This window comes from Myripristis murdjan, chromosome 9 (assembly GCF_902150065.1).
Source record: "Myripristis murdjan chromosome 9, fMyrMur1.1, whole genome shotgun sequence".
NCBI classification, from domain to species: Eukaryota; Metazoa; Chordata; class Actinopteri; order Holocentriformes; family Holocentridae; genus Myripristis; species Myripristis murdjan.
The window spans coordinates 16815543-16839097 of NC_043988.1; the positions used below are offsets into that span (position 1 = coordinate 16815543).

At 39.7% G+C, this 23555-nt stretch overlaps 1 protein-coding gene across 1 annotated transcript; it reads left to right on the forward strand.

The window, feature by feature from the left end:
- Positions 1-19463: 19463 nt before the first annotated feature.
- On the forward strand, positions 19464-23119 carry LOC115365933 (betaine--homocysteine S-methyltransferase 1-like). Its single transcript, XM_030061161.1, has 8 exons — positions 19464-19593; positions 20039-20171; positions 20461-20573; positions 20680-20871; positions 21292-21439; positions 21528-21710; positions 22128-22356; positions 22582-23119. The coding sequence occupies exons 1-8, from the start codon at positions 19576-19578 to the stop codon at positions 22664-22666; spliced, it is 1101 nt and encodes a 366-aa protein (XP_029917021.1). The 5' UTR covers positions 19464-19575; the 3' UTR covers positions 22667-23119.
- The last annotated feature ends 436 nt before the right edge of the window (positions 23120-23555 follow it).

Consider the following 23555-nt stretch of genomic DNA (forward strand, 5'->3'; position numbering starts at 1 on the left):
TATTCGTTTAACTTACAATAAAATGACATGGTTCAAGTTCAAGTTGATTTTACCACTGTTTCCAGTGTCAAAGGGCTTCACATGCCGACAAGTTTGCAGCCAACAGAAGCTCAACCCCCTGACTTCATCTTCTCAACAAACACAACAGTTCAAAGACTAACATGTATTATAGCATTTCTGTCTCAAAACTGCGAACTGCACCTTTAATGTCCTGGCTGCTCCAGAACAAACACAAATAATTTGCTCTAAACTGCAAAATATGAGACTCTGTCAAACTGAAATGGCGTTACTCACCTCAGATGGCTGGGTGGATGAAGCCAGCAGAGATGCTGCTTCTTTCTTCTGAGGAATTTCTTTCCTCTGAGGAAAAAAAATGACAATTTACTGCTTTTGAAAGAAACAAAAACGCGAAAATACTCAGCGAGAAAAAAAAAATCAGAAGGAAATCCAAAGCAGCAGCCGCTAAAAGTCAGGATGAAATATTTGCTCAGTGTCTCGTCTTACCTTGTTTCTTCTCTTTCGCTCTTTTTTCTTCATGTCTGTAAATCTAAAACAAGGAATCAAAACCGCTTATCACTTATTTATTCATGCCCACTACATGAGTGTGATTAAAAGCAGGCCTATTAATATTAGCCTTAGGAAATATGAGATTTGGAGTGAAGCTCACCTCTCACCGACTCGCTCTGATGCAGTTTGTGTTTGTCATGGATTTTCAGCCTCTTGGTTTTTGTTCCGTCATAAAGACCATTATGATGATCCCGCTGTCGCTTCCAGGCCGGAGTCACTCGGCTGGTGTCAGGAGGGTCAAAGAGAAGTCACTTACAAAAAAAAAAAAAAAAAAAAAAAAAATACTGAAGCAATGACTCGAATATTATTTATTCATTTATTCGTTTACATGTTTATTTTGTTCTATTTTTATTTTATTTTGTTCCATTTTATTTCATTTTATTTTATTTTATCTGATTGAACAACGTCGTGGTGCTGAGCGGTCGCAGCTTTTTATGGATCTGAAATCAAAAATCACCGCAGCGCAAAAATACAAGCTCAGTTTACAGTAATGCTCATTATCACAAAGAACTGCGGGAATCCGATTAATAATCAATACATCAATAAACAGGAGAATACAATTCAAGTATCACAGCAAAACTAGAAGTCACTATAACATGTAATAGTAGTATCACAGATAAAAAATAAAACATTAAAGCATTTTGTGATAAAGTCTCACTATATTGATTAATTATCCGCTGTAAGAATATTACAGGAACATTTTGAAAATCAAAGTTTCTGATATTTATTGATGCCTAAAAAGATGATGTAAAGTTATGTAACATAAATGCTTCAGCACTTCATATTAAACTTTATTTTCATACGTTTAGGGTGGCCTCAGCTAAAATAGGCCACTTTTTGGTAAATGATTTGTAAGACCATCAAATAAGCTCTGCGTGAGATCTAACGATGTTTTTATAAATGAGCATGGGTCTTTTTAATATTTATGTGTTAACAATGTGAAAAATACAATTGTTTAGGAATTATGAGAGTTAGAGCATCAGCAGGTTAATTTCCTCTGGAGCTCCAGCACAGTGTTCAGGTAAAATGGGCCAATATGAAGATTGTTTCCAGCTGAAATCATTTTCATTTGAACAGTCAATTGACTGTCACTGCTGTCTTTGGTTCTCCAACAACATCCTAAATACATGTCATGCAATAAAAAGTTGAACTCATGTTTCATTGAAAATGCATTTAAAAATGAACTTCACTGATCATGTATGGATTTGTGTTTTCTGTGCATTGGTGTATTTGTGTCTGTTTTGTGTGTGTGTGTGTGTTTGTGTTTGTGTTTGTGTGTGTGTGTGTGTGTCTGCATGCATGCTTGTTATTCTGTTAAAAATTGGAACATCTTTGACAAAAAAAAAAAAAAAAAAAACCATCAAAAAGCATTACCACTTCCTGTAGTGAGGTCTTAACTTCTCATCTAGTCAGGTCTCGTCACATTCTTTGCAGATGAGACTATCATCATCATCATCTTCATCTTCATTGTCATCACAGAAGCCTTCATCTTCACCTCTCAGTCCTTTGGTTCATTCACATCACCGTACACTTTCTGGCAATCTTAAAACGACTTCACGGGAACTTCTCAAGACCTATGAACCTGTTTTGTGGCCTCAATTTCTGTTTAATTTCTGTGTAATAGTGTGTGTGTGTGTGTGTGTGTGTGTGTGTGTGTGTGTGTGTGGGCCCATTTTAGTTTAACCAGCTAGCTAAAATAGGCCAGTACCTAAAATGATTTTATTTTATTTTATTTTTAAGAGAAGTTTGATGCATTCCCCATGATGTTGATGACTTAGGCTATGTTTTATTCAATGTAGTAATTAACTCATTAAATAATAGGAATAATTTTAAGAACACACACACACACACACACACACACACACACATATATATATATATATATACATATATACACATACATATATAATAGAATCTGTAATATCATGACACATGAACAGCACGCTGTCATCGCAGGTGGTACTGCTGACATGGACTGTGATGAACATGTTCATTCGTACTGTACAGAGGAGCAAAATAATGAAAACTCTCTGCTTCGTATCGACCAGCTCGCCTGTTTGAAACCTTTGACAAGCAGTTTGATGACAGTGACACAGCACATTGTTCCCTACTGTCACAAAAAATGTTTTTAAATGGTGGTATGTGGTGCATGTTTTAAATAAATGTGTTTCAGTTATACATGACCTCATTATTTTTAGCAAGCCTTATTTTATAAATTTTTTTAGTAATTCAGAAGATCTATTTTTACACCTGACACTGCTAAAATGAGTGAAACACTTGTATAGTTACTAAACAATCCTGTGAGTGTCAGTTTGACATGAATGTTGAGTGACATGAATGTGTTGAGAAAAACTAACAGTGGTTGGTGTTATGAAGTGTTAAATTTTAACTCCATAATGAGTTAATAATTACACTAAATTAGTGTTCAAGTAACAACTCTGCAAAAAGAGTTAAATTAATGTGTATGTGGACCCATACACACACTGCAAAAGTGTGTGTATGGGTCAAGTGCAGAGTCTTTGGCAGAAATTGATTCCCCATGATGATTTCTCATGAGGACACATGTATTTACAAAACTTACAAATTAGAATTTTTTTTTTTTTTTTTTTGTAAAGCTAGATCTCAATCTCAACTAAAACTTCCTCAAAAAGTGAATAGTGTGAAACAGTGTGAACAAACAAGAGTGCACAATATGTTCTACATATGCGGGACACTTAAGTGCATGAAAAACATTGCCGTGGCAATGTTTTCATAGGCGTAAATAGGCGTAAATCGATGCTTTTCAGTCTAAAAGCCCGCCAGGAAGTGACACCACAGAAGCCAAAAACCCTCTCAGCGACGCAGCGCCCCCTTCAGGTTTAATGTGAGTATGGGACTGTAGCTGTAACGTCACCTGGTGGTCTTTTACAGTCAGCGCATCACCATCAGCACCAGTCACTGCAACTGACAAGGTTTTGTGTGAAGTCCATTTAGCACCAGAAAGAGACAAACTGTGTTCCCATTTCCCAGTGAACAGTCAGTCAGCAAAACATCCAGCATCCTGCACCAGGAAACACCTTACTATATTCTTAACTGGACCCTGAAAAAATGAGGGCGTTTGTGCATGCATTAAGGCAAGGCCATAACACCCATATACATCGAGAGGTACAAGCCCCCCCCCCATGTTCAGGCACTCCAAAAATCCCCCCACCCCCCTGGAATATATTAGCAATTGCTGGAATATATTAGCAATTCAATGTTCAGGATATCTGTCCCCCCCAATGCTGAAATAGTGGTTTCGGCCCTGCATTAAGGGGTTTTAAATTAATACGAGAATGCTGTGAGATGCTCCTAAAAGGTGTGATATGCTCCTAAATGCTGTGATATGCTCCTAAAAGGTTCCATTTATGTAATTTTAAAGGGTCCTGAAACAGTAAGTCAACAGTACTAAATTACTTGTTGGTTTCACCTTAATTTGATAAAACTTATATTTCCTGAATTATCCCTGAAATGCTTCATAAAACATAAAAACCTGAATTTACACCTCAAATGGAATAAAGTATTTTCAGGACACTGTTAAATACAAATGACAAACTGCACACTCATGAACGAGCCCACAAACTGGGAGTGTGAAGGAAAGGAAGAGCCAAACAGAAACATGAATTACATCATATACAATTTCTCCAGATAACCCTGAACACATTAGTTACATTTCATTATTTTTTGATGTTATAAACTGCATCAGTGCACAAGTTGAGTTGATTTTTTATTGATTGATTGATTGATTGATTGATTGATTGATTGATTGATTGGTTGGTTGATTCATCCATTCATTTCTTATTGGAACTATGTACAAACTATTAAACTATTGACAAACTATATACAAGCTGTGTCCAGTCACACTGTGTATGTGTGATGCTGCTGTCCGGCTTCAGCCAGACGAGCAGCGGTCTCCTCCACCGAACAGCCGGCTCCACACACTCTTCTTCTTCTTCTTTTTGCTCTTCAGCTCCTGAAACCACAAAGTCAATTTGTTGTATTACATTTCAAAAGACTTAAAGACTTGCTGTACTCAAAAAGATATTTCCACAACAGAAATATTAATCCATATACACAATATATATGCATTCATTTGCAGCAAATGCAGTTTCTGCTATAAATGAAGGCCACATGTCTCAGTCAAATTTACAAAGTTCTCTGAACCACAACAACACAGTGGCTCTTTTCACTCAGAACCAAAAGAACACAATGAGACTTGATCGTCAGTCCTTCTCCTTCCAAAATAATCAGTGAGACGACTGTACCTGAAGCTCGGCGTTCATGTCGGCCTGGACTTTGAGCTCCTCTTCCAGTGAGCTCCTCTCCTTCTCCCACTCCTGTTCCCTCAGCAGCCACATGATCTCCTTTGTGCTGCTGTCCTCTTCCATGCTCCTGACGCTCTTCCTCCAGCTGTCCTCCTTTACAGTCAGCTCTATCTGGCACTCCTTCCACCTCCTCGTGCTCTCTTTCTGAGCACTTTGGGCCTGGCTGAGTTGGCTCAGGAGACCTTCATTGTCCTCTGTGAGGGCCGCTACAGTGCTGGTGAAGGAGGCAACCATTGACTGTCTGAGCGTCCTCTCCATGTCCAGCAGAGAGCTCTTCTTCTGGCAGCTGTCCTCCAGGAGAGAGATCTGGGACAGCAGGTGGCTCTCGGAGGCTTTTGATTCCTCCTCCCACTGTTTCCTCTGGTTGTTGCTCAGGTGTTCTTGGAGGGAGGAAACCATGTCTCCCATCTCCTGGCATTTCTCTTGAACTTCAGTGTGTTTCACTGTGAGGAGGGACAGTTTCTCGGCTAGGGTTTCCATCTCCTCCTCAAGCTGTTTCTTCTCTCTCTCCACAGAGGACAGCTTCACAGTCAGAGCCTCTCTTTCTTCAGTCCACACTTTTGTATTGTCTTCCAGTTTCTCTCGGGCCTCTTTCAAATCCCTCTCCATCTTTGCTGCTGTGTCCTTCAGGGCTTTCCTCTCCTCATTCCAGATGTGTTCCTTTATGGAGCTCTCTGCTGTCTGAGCTTCCAGGAGGCCTTTAAGGTACTTGGAGGTACTGTCTGCCATGGTGCTCAGCCTGGCATTTTCCCTCTTGATGTTGACAGACTCCAGTTGGAGAGCCTCGTTGTGAGCTCTCAGGCTCTTCATCTCCAGGTCCTGTTGCTGCTTCTCAACAGTCACTGTTTTCAGGGCCTCCCAGAGCCAAGCCATCTTTTGCGGTGGAAGAAACAAATCACATTTATTCACGTTACTGTAATTGAGTAGCTTTTCTGTGTACTTTTGTGAGTATTTTTTAAATTAAGCAATCTCAGTTTTTGTTTAAGTACATTTTTGCTTCAGTATTGTACTTCACTCCATTTTAAATCAGATCCATTACAGAGAACAAATGATCAATGACAGATTGTGGAACCTTTTCAACGTCAGCAAAGATCTGAGGAGGAATCTTCTGCTCCATTTGTTTGAGGGTCTCCTCGTGTGTTTTGGTGTTGGCATCAGACTGGTCAATAATAGCCCCGTCAGAGATGGCCTGGTGTCTGCTTGCCCAGTTGATCTCATCGTGGAGCATTTTAGCCCAGTCAGGGATAGCCAGGTCAACTTCAGTCCAGTCCGGGACATCCTGCTCCATGATGGTAGCCCAGTCCATTGTATCCTGGTTCACAGGGTCCTGGTCTGTGGTGTCCTGTTTCAGTGTCCACATTTCCCAGGCACATTTTAATAAGCTTAAGCAATTGCTTATGTTGTAGTATTACCAGTAACTAAATAAATTTACTTACATTACTGTAACTGAATAGCTTTTTGGTGTACTTGTACTTTTTTGAGTTTTTTAAAAAGTCAGTAATTTTAGTTTTCCTTCAGTACATTTTCGCTTCAGTATTGTACTTCGCTCCATTTTAAATCAGATCCATTACAGAGAACAAATGATCAATGACAGATTGTGGAACCTTTTCAACGTCAGCAGAGATCTGAGGAGGAATCTTCTGCTCCATTTGTTGGCAGGTCTCCTCATGTGTTATGGTGTTGGCATCAGACTGGTCAATAACAGCCCTGTCAGAGACGGCCTGGTGTCTGGTTGCCCAGTTGATCTCATCGTGGGGCATTTTAGCCCAGTCAGGGATAGCCAGGTCAACTTCAGTCCAGTCCGGGACATCCTGCTCCATGATGGTAGCCCAGTCCATTGTATCCTGGTTCACAGGGTCCTGGTCTGTGGTGTCCTGTTTCAGTGTCCACATTTCCCAGGCACATTTTAATAAGCTTAAGCGATTGCTTATGTTGTAGTGTTACCAGTAACTAAATACATTTACTTACATTACTGTAACTGAATAGCCTTTTGGTGTAGGCTACTTGTACTTTTTTGAGTTTTTTAAAAAGTCAGTAATTTTAGTTTTCCTTCAGTCCATTTTTGCTTCAGTATTGTACTTCACACTACATTTTAAATCAGATGCAGTACAGAGAACAAATGATCAATGACAGATTGTGGAACCTTTTCAACGTCAGCAGAGATCTGAGGAGGAATCTTCTGCTCCATTTGTTGGCAGGTCTCCTCATGTGTTGTGGTGTTGGCATCAGACTGGTCAATAATAGCCCCGTCAGAGACGGCCTGGTGTCTGGTTGCCCAGTTGATCTCATCGTGGGGCATTTTAGCCCAGTCAGGGATAGCCAGGTCAACTTCAGTCCAGTCTGGGAGTTCCTGCTCCACGATGGTAGCCCAGTCCATCGTTTCCTGGTTCACAGGGTCATGGTCAGCAGTGTCTTGGTCCATGGTAGTCTGGTTCTTCTTCCACCAATCAGGACCAAGCAGCAGATGTGGGGTGCCACAGCCTTCCCCTCCCTCTGGAACCTTCTCCCCGAGCCCATCTGAGACGGCAACGACCTGTCAGAGTTCAAATCCTTCATCAGAGCTGCTTTTACTGTGCACTTCATGTTGTGTGTTAGAAATGTTTTTACTCAGTTGCTTTTCATGATCATTGTAACTTGTAGTGTGTCTCTGAATTCTCTGAAAATAAAATCTATTATTGTTATTATTATTGTTGTCAATGCAGTTTGGTTTGCAGACATTTACTAAGCAGCATCTTCTAGCTTCTGTTTGATTTAGAGAGCCTCATTATGATTTTATTCTTTTAACTTACAATAAAATGACATGGTTCAAGTTCAAGTTGATTTTACCACTGTTTCCAGTGTCAAAGGGCTTCACATGCCTACAAGTTTGCAGCCAACAGAAGCTCAACCCCCTGACTTCATCTTCACAGAGGCAACAAACACAACAGTTCAAAGACTAACATGTATTATAGCATTTCTGTCTCAAAACTGCGAACTGCACCTTTAATGTCCTGGCTGCTCCAGAACAAACACAAATAATTTGCTCTAAACTGCAAAATATGAGACTCTGTCAAACTGAAATGGCGTTACTCACCTCAGATGGCTGGGTGGATGAAGCCAGCAGAGATGCTGCTTCTTTCTTCTGAGGAATTTCTTTCCTCTGAGGAAAAAAAATGACAATTTACTGCTTTTGAAAGAAACAAAAACGCGAAAATACTCAGCGAGAAAAAAAAAATCAGAAGGAAATCCAAAGCAGCAGCCGCTAAAAGTCAGGATGAAATATTTGCTCAGTGTCTCGTCTTACCTTGTTTCTTCTCTTTCGCTCTTTTTTCTTCATGTCTGTAAATCTAAAACAAGGAATCAAAACCGCTTATCACTTATTTATTCATGCCCACTGCATGAGTGTGATTAAAAGTAGGCCTATTAATATTAGCCTTAGGAAATATGAGATTTGGAGTGAAGCTCACCTCTCACCGACTCGCTCTGATGCAGTTTGTGTTTGTCATGGATTTTCAGCCTCTTGGTTTTTGTTCCGTCATAAAGACCATTATGATGATCCCGCTGTCGCTTCCAGGCCGGAGTCACTCGGCTGGTGTCAGGAGGGTCAAAGAGAAGTCACTTACAAAAAAAAAAAAAAAAAAAAAAAAAAAAAATACTGAAGCAATGACTCGAATATTATTTATTTATTTATTCGTTTACATGTTTATTTTGTTCTATTTTTATTTTATTTTGTTCCATTTTATTTCATTTTATTTTATTTTATCTGACTGAACAACGTCGTGGTGCTGAGCGGTCGCAGCGTTTTATGGATCTGAAATCAAAAATCACCGCAGCGCAAAAATACAAGCTCAGTTTACAGTAATGCTCATTATCACAAAGAACTGCGGGAATCCGATTAATAATCAATACATCAATAAACAGGAGAATACAATTCAAGTATCACAGCAAAACTAGAAGTCACTATAACATGTAATAGTAGTATCACAGATAAAAAATAAAACATTAAAGCATTTTGTGATAAAGTCTCACTATATTGATTAATTATCCGCTGTAAGAATATTACAGAAACATTTTGAAAATCAAAGTTTCTGATATTTATTGATGCCTAAAAAGATGATGTAAAGTTATGTAACATAAATGCTTCAGCACTTCATATTAAACTTTATTTTCATACGTTTAGGGTGGCCTCAGCTAAAATAGGCCACTTTTTGGTAAATGATTTGTAAGACCATCAAATAAGCTCTGCGTGAGATCTAACGATGTTTTTATAAATGAGCATGGGTCTTTTTAATATTTATGTGTTAACAATGTGAAAAATACAATTGTTTAGGAATTATGAGAGTTAGAGCATCAGCAGGTTAATTTCCTCTGGAGCTCCAGCACAGTGTTCAGGTAAAATGGGCCAATATGAAGATTGTTTCCAGCTGAAATCATTTTCATTTGAACAGTCAATTGACTGTCACTGCTGTCTTTGGTTCTCCAACAACATCCTAAATACATGTCATGCAATAAAAAGTTGAACTCATGTTTCATTGAAAATGCATTTAAAAATGAACTTAACTGATCATGTATGGATTTGTGTTTTCTGTGCATTGGTGTATTTGTGTCTGTTTTGTGTGTGTGTGTGTGTGTTTGTGTGTGTGTGTGTGTGTGTGTGTGTGTGTGTGTGTGTGTGTCTGCATGCATGCTTGTTATTCTGTTAAAAATTGGAACATCTTTGACAAAAAAAAAAAACAAAAAAAAAACATCAAAAAGCATTACCACTTCCTGTAGTGAGGTCTTAACTTCTCATCTAGTCAGGTCTCGTCACATTCTTTGCAGATGAGACTATCATCATCATCATCTTCATCTTCATTGTCATCACAGAAGCCTTCATCTTCACCTCTCAGTCCTTTGGTTCATTCACATCACCGTACACTTTCTGGCAATCTTAAAACGACTTCACGGGAACTTCTCAAGACCTATGAACCTGTTTTGTGGCCTCAATTTCTGTTTAATTTCTGTGTAATAGTGTGTGTGTGTGTGTGTGTGTGTGTGTGTGGGGCCCATTTTAGTTTAACCAGCTAGCTAAAATAGGCCAGTACCTAAAATGATTTTATTTTATTTTTAAGAGAAGTTTGATGCATTCCCCATGATGTTGATGACTTAGGCTATGTTTTATTCAATGTAGTAATTAACTCATTAAATAATAGGAATAATTTTAAGAACACACACACACACACACACACACACACATATATATATATATACATATATATATAGAATCTGTAATATCATGACACATGAACAGCACGCTGTCATCGCAGGTGGTACTGCTGACATGGACTGTGATGAACATGTTCATTCGTACTGTACAGAGGAGCAAAATAATGAAAACTCTCTGCTTCGTATCGACCAGCTCGCCTGTTTGAAACCTTTGACAAGCAGTTTGATGACAGTGACACAGCACATTGTTCCCTACTGTCACAAAAAATGTTTTTAAATGTTGGTATGTGGTGCATGTTTTAAATAAATGTGTTTCAGTTATACATGACCTCATTATTTTTAGCGAGCCTTATTTTATAAATTTTTTTAGTAATTCAGAAGATCTATTTTTACACCTGACACTGTTAAAATGAGTGAAACACTTGTATAGTTACTAAACAATCCTGTGAGTGTCAGTTTGACATGAATGTTGAGTGACATGAATGTGTTGAGAAAAACTAACAGTGGTTGGTGTTATGAAGTGTTAAATTTTAACTCCATAATGAGTTAATAATTACACTAAATTAGTGTTCAAGTAACAACTCTGCAAAAAGAGTTAAATTAATGTGTATGTGGACCCATACACACACTGCAAAAGTGTGTGTATGGGTCAAGTGCAGAGTCTTTGGCAGAAATTGATTCCCCATGATGATTTCTCATGAGGACACATGTATTTACAAAACTTACAAATTAGAATTTTTTTTTTTTTTTTTTTGTAAAGCTAGATCTCAATCTCAACTAAAACTTCCTCACAAAGTGAATAGTGTGAAACAGTGTGAACAAACAAGAGTGCACAATATGTTCTACATATGCGGGACACTTAAGTGCATGAAAAACATTGCCGTGGCAATGTTTTCATAGGCGTAAATCGATGCTTTTCAGTCTAAAAGCCCGCCAGGAAGTGACACCACAGAAGCCAAAAACCCTCTCAGCGACGCAGCGCCCCCTTCAGGTTTAATGTGAGTATGGGGACTGTAGCTGTAACGTCACCTGGTGGTCTTTTACAGTCAGCGCATCACCATCAGCACCAGTCACTGCAACTGACAAGGTTTTGTGTGAAGTCCATTTAGCACCAGAAAGAGACAAACTGTGTTCCCATTTCCCAGTGAACAGTCAGTCAGCAAAACATCCAGCATCCTGCACCAGGAAACACCTTACTATATTCTTAACTGGACCCTGAAAAAATGAGGGCGTTTGTGCATGCATTAAGGCAAGGCCATAACACCCATATACATCGAGAGGTACAAGGCCCCCCCCACACCCCCCCAGCCCCCCCACCCCATGTTCAGGCACTCCAAAAATCCCCCCACCCCCCTGGAATATATTAGCAATTGCTGGAATATATTAGCAATTCAATGTTCAGGATATCTGTCCCCCCCAATGCTGAAATAGTGGTTTCGGCCCTGCATTAAGGGGTTTTAAATTAATACGAGAATGCTGTGAGATGCTCCTAAAAGGTGTGATATGCTCCTAAATGCTGTGATATGCTCCTAAAAGGTTCCATTTATGTAATTTTAAAGGGTCCTGAAACAGTAAGTCAACAGTACTAAATTACTTGTTGGTTTCACCTTAATTTGATAAAACTTATATTTCCTGAATTATCCCTGAAATGCTTCATAAAACATAAAAACCTGAATTTACACCTCAAATGGAATAAAGTATTTTCAGGACACTGTTAAATACAAATGACAAACTGCACACTCATGAACGAGCCCACAAACTGGGAGTGTGAAGGAAAGGAAGAGCCAAACAGAAACATGAATTACATCATATACAATTTCTCCAGATAACCCTGAACACATTAGTTACATTTCATTATTTTTTGATGTTATAAACTGCATCAGTGCACAAGTTGAGTTGATTTTTTATTGATTGATTGATTGATTGATTGATTGATTGATTGATTGGTTGGTTGATTCATCCATTCATTTCTTATTGGAACTATGTACAAACTATTAAACTATTGACAAACTATATACAAGCTGTGTCCAGTCACACTGTGTATGTGTGATGCTGCTGTCCGGCTTCAGCCAGACGAGCAGCGGTCTCCTCCACCGAACAGCCGGCTCCACACACTCTTCTTCTTCTTCTTTTTGCTCTTCAGCTCCTGAAACCACAAAGTCAATTTGTTGTATTACATTTCAAAAGACTTAAAGACTTGCTGTACTCAAAAAAGATATTTCCACAACAGAAATATTAATCCATATACACAATATATATGCATTCATTTGCAGCAAATGCAGTTTCTGCTATAAATGAAGGCCACATGTCTCAGTCAAATTTACAAAGTTCTCTGAACCACAACAACACAGTGGCTCTTTTCACTCAGAACCAAAAGAACACAATGAGACTTGATCGTCAGTCCTTCTCCTTCCAAAATAATCAGTGAGACGACTGTACCTGAAGCTCGGCGTTCATGTCGGCCTGGACTTTGAGCTCCTCTTCCAGTGAGCTCCTCTCCTTCTCCCACTCCTGTTCCCTCAGCAGCCACATGATCTCCTTTGTGCTGCTGTCCTCTTCCATGCTCCTGACGCTCTTCCTCCAGCTGTCCTCCTTTACAGTCAGCTCTATCTGGCACTCCTTCCACCTCCTCGTGCTCTCTTTCTGAGCACTTTGGGCCTGGCTGAGTTGGCTCAGGAGACCTTCATTGTCCTCTGTGAGGGCCGCTACAGTGCTGGTGAAGGAGGCAACCATTGACTGTCTGAGCGTCCTCTCCATGTCCAGCAGAGAGCTCTTCTTCTGGCAGCTGTCCTCCAGGAGAGAGATCTGGGACAGCAGGTGGCTCTCGGAGGCTTTTGATTCCTCCTCCCACTGTTTCCTCTGGTTGTTGCTCAGGTGTTCTTGGAGGGAGGAAACCATGTCTCCCATCTCCTGGCATTTCTCTTGAACTTCAGTGTGTTTCACTGTGAGGAGGGACAGTTTCTCGGCTAGGGTTTCCATCTCCTCCTCAAGCTGTTTCTTCTCTCTCTCCACAGAGGACAGCTTCACAGTCAGAGCCTCTCTTTCTTCAGTCCACACTTTTGTATTGTCTTCCAGTTTCTCTCGGGCCTCTTTCAAATCCCTCTCCATCTTTGCTGCTGTGTCCTTCAGGGCTTTCCTCTCCTCATTCCAGATGTGTTCCTTTATGGAGCTCTCTGCTGTCTGAGCTTCCAGGAGGCCTTTAAGGTACTTGGAGGTACTGTCTGCCATGGTGCTCAGCCTGGCATTTTCCCTCTTGATGTTGACAGACTCCAGTTGGAGAGCCTCGTTGTGAGCTCTCAGGCTCTTCATCTCCAGGTCCTGTTGCTGCTTCTCAACAGTCACTGTTTTCAGGGCCTCCCAGAGCCAAGCCATCTTTTGCGGTGGAAGAAACAAATCACATTTATTCACGTTACTGTAATTGAGTAGCTTTTCTGTGTACTTTTGTGAGTATTTTTTAAATTAAGCAATCTCAGTTTTTGTTTAAGTACATTTTTGCTTCAGTATTGTACTTCACTCCATTTTAAATCAGATCCATTACAGAGAACAAATGATCAATGACAGATTGTGGAACCTTTTCAACGTCAGCAAAGATCTGAGGAGGAATCTTCTGCTCCATTTGTTTGAGGGTCTCCTCATGTGTTTTGGTGTTGGCATCAGACTGGTCAATAATAGCCCCGTCAGAGATGGCCTGGTGTCTGCTTGCCCAGTTGATCTCATCGTGGAGCATTTTAGCCCAGTCAGGGATAGCCAGGTCAACTTCAGTCCAGTCCGGGACATCCTGCTCCATGATGGTAGCCCAGTCCATTGTATCCTGGTTCACAGGGTCCTGGTCTGTGGTGTCCTGTTTCAGTGTCCACATTTCCCAGGCACATTTTAATAAGCTTAAGCAATTGCTTATGTTGTAGTATTACCAGTAACTAAATAAATTTACTTACATTACTGTAACTGAATAGCTTTTTGGTGTACTTGTACTTTTTTGAGTTTTTTAAAAAGTCAGTAATTTTAGTTTTCCTTCAGTACATTTTCGCTTCAGTATTGTACTTCGCTCCATTTTAAATCAGATCCATTACAGAGAACAAATGATCAATGACAGATTGTGGAACCTTTTCAACGTCAGCAGAGATCTGAGGAGGAATCTTCTGCTCCATTTGTTGGCAGGTCTCCTCATGTGTTATGGTGTTGGCATCAGACTGGTCAATAACAGCCCTGTCAGAGACGGCCTGGTGTCTGGTTGCCCAGTTGATCTCATCGTGGGGCATTTTAGCCCAGTCAGGGATAGCCAGGTCAACTTCAGTCCAGTCCGGGACATCCTGCTCCATGATGGTAGCCCAGTCCATTGTATCCTGGTTCACAGGGTCCTGGTCTGTGGTGTCCTGTTTCAGTGTCCACATTTCCCAGGCACATTTTAATAAGCTTAAGCGATTGCTTATGTTGTAGTGTTACCAGTAACTAAATACATTTACTTACATTACTGTAACTGAATAGCCTTTTGGTGTAGGCTACTTGTACTTTTTTGAGTTTTTTAAAAAGTCAGTAATTTTAGTTTTCCTTCAGTCCATTTTTGCTTCAGTATTGTACTTCACACTACATTTGAAATCAGATGCAGTACAGAGAACAAATGATCAATGACAGATTGTGGAACCTTTTCAACGTCAGCAGAGATCTGAGGAGGAATCTTCTGCTCCATTTGTTGGCAGGTCTCCTCATGTGTTGTGGTGTTGGCATCAGACTGGTCAATAACAGCCCTGTCAGAGACGGCCTGGTGTCTGGTTGCCCAGTTGATCTCATCGTGGGGCATTTTAGCCCAGTCAGGGATAGCCAGGTCAACTTCAGTCCAGTCTGGGAGTTCCTGCTCCACGATGGTAGCCCAGTCCATCGTTTCCTGGTTCACAGGGTCATGGTCAGCAGTGTCTTGGTCCATGGTAGTCTGGTTCTTCTTCCACCAATCAGGACCAAGCAGCAGATGTGGGGTGCCACAGCCTTCCCCTCCCTCTGGAACCTTCTCCCCGAGCCCATCTGAGACGGCAACGACCTGTCAGAGTTCAAATCCTTCATCAGAGCTGCTTTTACTGTGCACTTCATGTTGTGTGTTAGAAATGTTTTTACTCAGTTGCTTTTCATGATCATTGTAACTTGTAGTGTGTCTCTGAATTCTCTGAAAATAAAATCTATTATTGTTATTATTATTGTTGTCAATGCAGTTTGGTTTGCAGACATTTACTAAGCAGCATCTTCTAGCTTCTGTTTGATTTAGAGAGCCTCATTATGATTTTATTCTTTTAACTTACAATAAAATGACATGGTTCAAGTTCAAGTTGATTTTACCACTGTTTCCAGTGTCAAAGGGCTTCACATGCCTACAAGTTTGCAGCCAACAGAAGCTCAACCCCCTGACTTCATCTTCACAGAGGCAACAAACACAACAGTTCAAAGACTAACATGTATTATAGCATTTCTGTCTCAAAACTGCGAACTGCACCTTTAATGTCCTGGCTGCTCCAGAACAAACACAAATAATTTGCTCTAAACTGCAAAATATGAGACTCTGTCAAACTGAAATGGCGTTACTCACCTCAGATGGCTGGGTGGATGAAGCCAGCAGAGATGCTGCTTCTTTCTTCTGAGGAATTTCTTTCCTCTGAGGAAAAAAAATGACAATTTACTGCTTTTGAAAGAAACAAAAACGCGAAAATACTCAGCGAGAAAAAAAAAATCAGAAGGAAATCCAAAGCAGCAGCCGCTAAAAGTCAGGATGAAATATTTGCTCAGTGTCTCGTCTTACCTTGTTTCTTCTCTTTCGCTCTTTTTTCTTCATGTCTGTAAATCTAAAACAAGGAGTCAAAACCGCTTATCACTTATTTATTCATGCCCACTGCATGAGTGTGATTAAAAGTAGGCCTATTAATATTAGCCTTAGGAAATATGAGATTTGGAGTGAAGCTCACCTCTCACCGACTCGCTCTGATGCAGTTTGTGTTTGTCATGGATTTTCAGCCTCTTGGTTTTTGTTCCGTCATAAAGACCATTATGATGATCCCGCTGTCGCTTCCAGGCCGGAGTCACTCGGCTGGTGTCAGGAGGGTCAAAGAGAAGTCACTTACAAAAAAAAAAAAAAAAAAAAAAAAAAAAATACTGAAGCAATGACTCGAATATTATTTATTTATTTATTCGTTTACATGTTTATTTTGTTCTATTTTTATTTTATTTTGTTCCATTTTATTTCATTTTATTTTATTTTATCTGACTGAACAACGTCGTGGTGCTGAGCGGTCGCAGCTTTTTATGGATCTGAAATCAAAAATCACCGCAGCGCAAAAATACAAGCTCAGTTTACAGTAATGCTCATTATCACAAAGAACTGCGGGAATCCGATTAATAATCAATACATCAATAAACAGGAGAATACAATTCAAGTATCACAGCAAAACTAGAAGTCACTATAACATGTAATAGTAGTATCACAGATAAAAAATAAAACATTAAAGCATTTTGTGATAAAGTCTCACTATATTGATTAATTATCCGCTGTAAGAATATTACAGGAACATTTTGAAAATCAAAGTTTCTGATATTTATTGATGCCTAAAAAGATGATGTAAAGTTATGTAACATAAATGCTTCAGCACTTCATATTAAACTTTATTTTCATACGTTTAGGGTGGCCTCAGCTAAAATAGGCCACTTTTTGGTAAATGATTTGTAAGACCATCAAATAAGCTCTGCGTGAGATCTAATGATGTTTTTATAAATGAGCATGGGTCTTTTTAATATTTATGTGTTAACAATGTGAAAAATACAATTGTTTAGGAATTATGAGAGTTAGAGCATCAGCAGGTTAATTTCCTCTGGAGCTCCAGCACAGTGTTCAGGTAAAATGGGCCAATATGAAGATTGTTTCCAGCTGAAATCATTTTCATTTGAACAGTCAATTGACTGTCACTGCTGTCTTTGGTTCTCCAACAACATCCTAAATACATGTCATGCAATAAAAAGTTGAACTCATGTTTCATTGAAAATGCATTTAAAAATGAACTTAACTGATCATGTATGGATTTGTGTTTTCTGTGCATTGGTGTATTTGTGTCTGTTTTGTGTGTGTGTGTGTGTTTGTGTTTGTGTTTGTGTGTGTGTGTGTGTCTGCATGCATGCTTGTTATTCTGTTAAAAATTGGAACATCTTTGACAAAAAAAACAAAACAAAAAAAACATCAAAAAGCATTACCACTTCCTGTAGTGAGGTCTTAACTTCTCATCTAGTCAGGTCTCGTCACATTCTTTGCAGATGAGACTATCATCATCATCATCTTCATCTTCATTGTCATCACAGAAGCCTTCATCTTCACCTCTCAGTCCTTTGGTTCATTCACATCACCGTACACTTTCTGGCAATCTTAAAACGACTTCACGGGAACTTCTCAAGACCTATGAACCTGTTTTGTGGCCTCAATTTCTGTTTAATTTCTGTGTAATAGTGTGTGTGTGTGTGTGTGTGTGTGTGTGTGTGTGGCCCATTTTAGTTAAATAAAATGATTTTATTTTATTTTATTTTTAAGAGAAGTTTGATGCATTCCCCATGATGTTGATGACTTAGGCTATGTTTTATTCAATGTAGTAATTAACTCATTAAATAATAGGAATAATTTTAAGAAGTGTGTGTGTGTGTATATATATATATATATACATATATATATAGAATCTGTAATATCATAACACATGAACAGTACGCTGTCATCGCAGGTGGTACTGTTGACATGGACTGTGATGAACATGTTCATTCGTACTGTACAGAGGAGCAAAATAATGAAAACTCTCTGCTTCGTATCGACCAGCTCGCCTGTTTGAAACCTTTGACAAGCAGTTTGATGACAGTGACAGAGCACATTGTTTCCTACTGTCACAAAAAATGTTTTTAAATGTTGGTATGTGGTGCATGTTTTAAATAAATGTGTTTCAGTTATACATGACCTCATTATTTTTAGCGAGCCTTATTTTATAAATATTTTTTAGTAATTCAGAAGATCTATTTTTACACCTGACACTGTTAAAATGAGTGAAACACTTGTATAGTTACTAAACAATCCTGTGAGTGTCAGTTTGACATGAATGTTGAGTGACATGAATGTGTTGAGAAAAACTAACAGTGGTTGGTGTTATGAAGTGTTAAATTTTAACTCCATAATGAGTTAATAATTACACTAAATTAGTGTTCAAGTAACAACTCTGCAAAAAGAGTTAAATTAATGTGTATGTGGACCCATACACACACTGCAAAAGTGTGTGTATGGGTCAAGTGCAGAGTCTTTGGCAGAAATTGATTCCCCATGATGATTTCTCATGAGGACACATGTATTTACAAAACTTACAAATTAGAATTTTTTTTTTTTTTTTTTTTTTTTTTTTTTGTAAAGCTAGATCTCAATCTCAACTAAAACTTCCTCAAAAAGTGAATAGTGTGAAACAGTGTGAACAAACAAGAGTGCACAATATGTTCTACATATGCGGGACACTTAGGTGCACTAAAGAGGTGAATCCAGATGAAAATCATTGATCTGTTATTGTTTCCACTCTTAAATCTACACCAGTAACAAAGGAGATATCAGAGGAGCAGACAAGCTAGAACAGGATTTGTGAGCTTTGAAATGAGCGGGATGTGGATTGTGCAAAAGGGAATTCAGGTCAATATCAGGAAACTGCCCTGATAATATTTTGAACATTGAGTGCAGTGATGCTGGATTAAGAGAAATGTGTTCAGTCCACTCAGTAGGGGGTGAGAAATTGCACTGAGGGATTAGTACTGACATGCAGCCGATCAACTGTCAGCCAACCCAGTGGTGCAGATATCAAGCTATACTTAGTATCATGGTGTGTATATAAATATATCTACAACTAAAGCAGTATTTCCCTCAGCATCTTCCTGGTATTTTTGAGAAAAAACATCTAATTGATGTTTATGGTGACTTATGTTAACTTAGGCTATTTGGAGTGCAAGTTTGATATTGATATGCACATTCATAATTATTAATCGTAATTACATTTGATAATTTAAGTTGATTTAGGATGGTCCTCCTTGCCATTGTTCTTCAGTTGATAATAAATTAGTGTCCACCTTCATAAACCTTTTCAGTCCTGCCCATGCAGATTTGCTGTGCACCTGTAAATCCCAAACTGGCCAGTGTGCAAAAGATCAATAAAAACATTATAGCATTCACTAGTGGACAAAGTGCACAACTTTTATGATACTGCATGAAGAACTAAAATGCACTGTACCAGTACTTCCAGCCAGCGCTGACCTCCAAACACCACTGATCTCCATGCAACTTCGAATGGATGTCAGCCAGCTGAGCCAAGTTACATAATCAGCCAGTGGGCGTGAGACAAACACCATTGGATCAGACTCAGTTGAAAACACCCTTCCTCTGAGGATTGGCTGTAGTGGGAATTCCTCCCCTGTTTTTGCAAACCAGCAGAGACAATTGTCCACGATGGATAGCAAGAAGAAGGTATGTCAAAGATATAGAATGACACTCATGTATGCTGCTCTCTTTTGGTGGTTTTGTGTATGCATGTGGTCTTGTCTCTCATGTGCAGCTGTCCTGCTTGACAAAACTGTCCAAGATACTATGACTAATCACTTTAAATTATGTTTTACTGTGGATTTTTCTTGTTCAATCTTACACTGCAAATATTTAAGTCTATAAAATACAGAGGAAAACTGAGTAATTAAAACCCTTTTAGCTGAATTTGGCAAGCCTTATGTTGAGTGATAATGCTCTGAGAGCTGCCTCATACTCGAGATACCTGTTGATTACCTGAGCTCCTGCAGCCTGGAGGGGTATGACAACTGTTATGTAACTGTTTGTGCATGCAGGTATCATCATGGTGTGTGCATTGATATGTATGCTTTTGTGTGTGTGTGTTTGTGTGTGTGTGTGTGTGTGTGTGTAGGGTATCTTGGAGAGGCTGAATGCTGGGGAGGTGGTTGTAGGTGATGGAGGTTATGTGTTGCAACTGGAGCGCCGTGGTTATGTGAAGGCAGGACACTGGACACCTGAGGCTGCTGTAGAGCACCCTGAAGCAGGTATAACTCTCTGCAGATACAATACCATAACATTATAGTAGAGGTAGGGCAGCTGTAGCATGGGTATAATAAACCGCTGGTATAATTTAATGTGTTAGGTAATTGAAAGGTAGTTCAGCGATGTTGTGATCTGTCTGATAAGGGAATTATTTCAGTGAAGATAATAGCTGCTCATTGTACCATTTCTGTCTCACTTATTGTCAACATCATTGCGTCAACTCTTAAAAGCTCTTTAATAATCCTTAAACAATGTGACTGTGAGCCACACCTCTTCCTCTCTCTCTGTCAGTGCTGCAGCTGCACAGGGAGTTCCTGAGGGCCGGAGCCGATGTGATGCAGACGTTCACTTTCTACAGCAGTGAGGACAAGCTGAAGATAAGTGGCAATGTCACCACCATCACCGTCAGTATGCTTTTTGTCAAAAGGACTAGAGATGTTTTGTCATCATGAAACATCATGAAACTTATCTCCACATCGGTGTGACACCCTCCTCCCAATCTGCTCCCAGGGAAGCCAAATCAACGAGGCAGCGTGTGACCTGGCCAGGCAGGTGGCCAATGAGGGGGGTGCGCTGGTGGCTGGGGGTGTGTCCCAGACCCCGAGCTACAGGAACGATAACAACGAGAGTGAAATCAAGGCCATCTTTAAGAAACAGATGGATGACTTCCTCAAGAAGGACATTGATTTCTTCATAGTTGAGGTATGAACAGCAAGAGGAGAAATTTTTTGTACTTTTTTTAAATACTCTACCGCAGCAGTTCTCAACCTGGGCTCCAGGGACCCCCAGGGGTCCTGGAAGGGGTCCAAGGAGTCCCTAGAAAAATGGTTGAATATTTTAATTTCACTGTTACTTCACTGACTAGAGGTTAGCCCAGTGGCACAATGTATAAGAATGGCTATTCTGTTAATAGGTTTCACAACTTTTCACTGTTAATCTGCTAATCTGCAGTACAAACAGTTGTGAAATAACAATCTGATCAGATTAGGATCCCTGAGACTACATCTTATCTGATGTTTATCAATTTGGGGGTCCTTGACACCAAAAAGGTTGAGAAAAACTTATCCACTGCATTCTGTCCCAAGTACAGGTTTAATAATTGAATGCACATTTCTCCTGCAGTTCTTTGAACATGTAGAAGAAGCAGTGTGGGCGGTCGAGGTGCTGAAGACCAGCGGGAAACCAGTGGGTGCTACACTGTGCATCTCCCCTGAGGGCGACAAGCACAGGGTCCCTCCTGGAGAGTGTGCTGTCAGGCTGGTCAAGGCTGGTGCGTTTGGATTTTAGGATGTTATTTTAATCATTCAAGTAGTAGTTGTATCTGCTAATAACATTTTTGTGCGTGCCTTCATGTATAGGAGCCGACATAGTTGGAGTAAACTGCCACTTGGACCCTCTGACCGACATCCGTACAGTGAAGCTGATGAAGGAGGGACTGGAGAGGGCTGGCCTCAAAGCTCACCTCATGGTCCAGCCCCTGGGCTTCCACACTCCTGAGTGTAACCACTCTGGATACATCAACCTACCCGAGTTCCCCTTCGGTCAGCATTTGTAAATGTATTTCTTTTGTAGAGAATGAAGTACATGGTTCAAATTCACTTAAAAATACAGCAAAGGCCTGAGTATATGGGTAAGGGTGAGAACATAGATGCCTTTTAGTGGTCAGAATATTAATAAGAAGACTAAAATAACTTGAAAAAAGTCACAATGGCTCTCACATGCCTTTGTCCATTTATTCTTAAACAAAATGAAAAAAGAATGCACTAAAAAAAACAAACGAGCAATAAATAAACTAAAGTTTTCCCCTTACACTTCTTCAGGTCATGATATCTAACATGCTCATAGTCACCTTAACACCTAGGTGTTAAGAATAAAAGAGAACAGAACATTTTAATTTCACTGACTGCTTGTGCTGTAAGCATAACAATGCAATATTAAATAAACTATTTTCACAACAGCGTTGGAGACCAGAGCGATGACCCGTTGGGACATGCATAAGTATGCCAGAGAGGCTTACAAAGCTGGAATTCGCTACATAGGTGGCTGCTGTGGATTTGAACCCTACCATATCAGAGCTATATCAGAGGAGCTGTCAGCAGAGCGAGGATTCCTCCCTCCCGCCTCAGAGAAGCATGGACCCTGGGGCGCCGCTCTGGAGATGCACACTAAGCCCTGGGTCAGAGCCAGGTGAGATGTAGATGCAGAATTGCATGTAGGTATAAATATAAATCTGACGTTGTCAAATCAGTCTGCTAAATCTGCATAGATGGTTAAGGAAAACAGTATAATGTCTTCTGGCATCGTGATAATTGACACTGTTATGGAGGTAAAATAAGGGAAATAAGTACAAGTGCACGGTCATGCTCTGAGGAGAGGTTTTCTTACTAAACTATCAAACTTAATTTCTCCTAGGGCTCGTCGGGAATACTGGGAAAACCTTCTGCCAGCTTCTGGACGTCCCACATGCCCCTCCATGGCCACACCGGATGCTGAGTGAACAGACAGGACCATGTCGTGTCATCGAAAGATTCAAACTGCTGTCAAAATGTGAAAACTTAGAGCTTGAGTTAAAATGTCATAGTTATGCACCATTGTTTTCATTTGTTTAATTTAGATGCTGCTCCACATGTAATAAAAGAGTTCAATATTTTGTAGAAAGTGATTTTTACGACACCATAGTGAAGTTTAACACCCTGGACCATAAGCTTAGAAAAAAAAAAAAAGAAAAAAGAAAACGCTCGGTCTGTACATAGAGAGATGTCTGCCTACTGAAGCTTGTCCAGTGCAGCCAGTTTTGTGTAGGTTAGTTACAGATGACTTGTTAAAAAACGCCTGATCTGAGCCTATTAACTGTGTTGCCTTTGTAGCTGACACCAGTGTAACTCTTTGTCATGGCATTTTTGTTAAGCTGTTGCTGTATGTTCAATAAACAACTGATCAATTTCTCTCTTCAGATCTGTTCGGTTTATCTTAATGTTTCCAACAGTCTTGCATTCAAACTACAGCATGTAAACAGCACACAAGGCAATTTTATATTTTATATCTTTATATTCTGAGCACTCATTACAAAAGCCATTAATGTTAAGGCCATGAACAGGACTTTTTTTTTTTTAAGCCAGTGAGCAATTCTTTGGGTGTCAAAGGGAAGGTATCCATTGCGTAATGATGTAATCTCCATCCACTTTGTTCAGGGTCACCACTAATCTGTGTGTGTGTGAAAAAGCAGTTTTTATCGATGCAATTTCCATGTATATATTTTAGGTGTAAATGTATGGATGAGTGCAATATATACATGTGATTATTTGTAACTGTGTGTGTGTGTGTTTGTGTTTGTGTACTTGAACAATTTAATTCTAGGGGATGGCAGTAAGTGATGCTAACACACA

Coding starts and splice junctions, on each gene's coding strand:
- LOC115365933 (XM_030061161.1), top strand. Junction 20,872..21,291: donor TTGATTTCTTCATAGTTGAG/GTATGAACAGCA, acceptor TTTCTCCTGCAG/TTCTTTGAACATGTAGAAGA. Junction 22,357..22,581: donor AAGCCCTGGGTCAGAGCCAG/GTGAGATGTAGA, acceptor AATTTCTCCTAG/GGCTCGTCGGGAATACTGGG.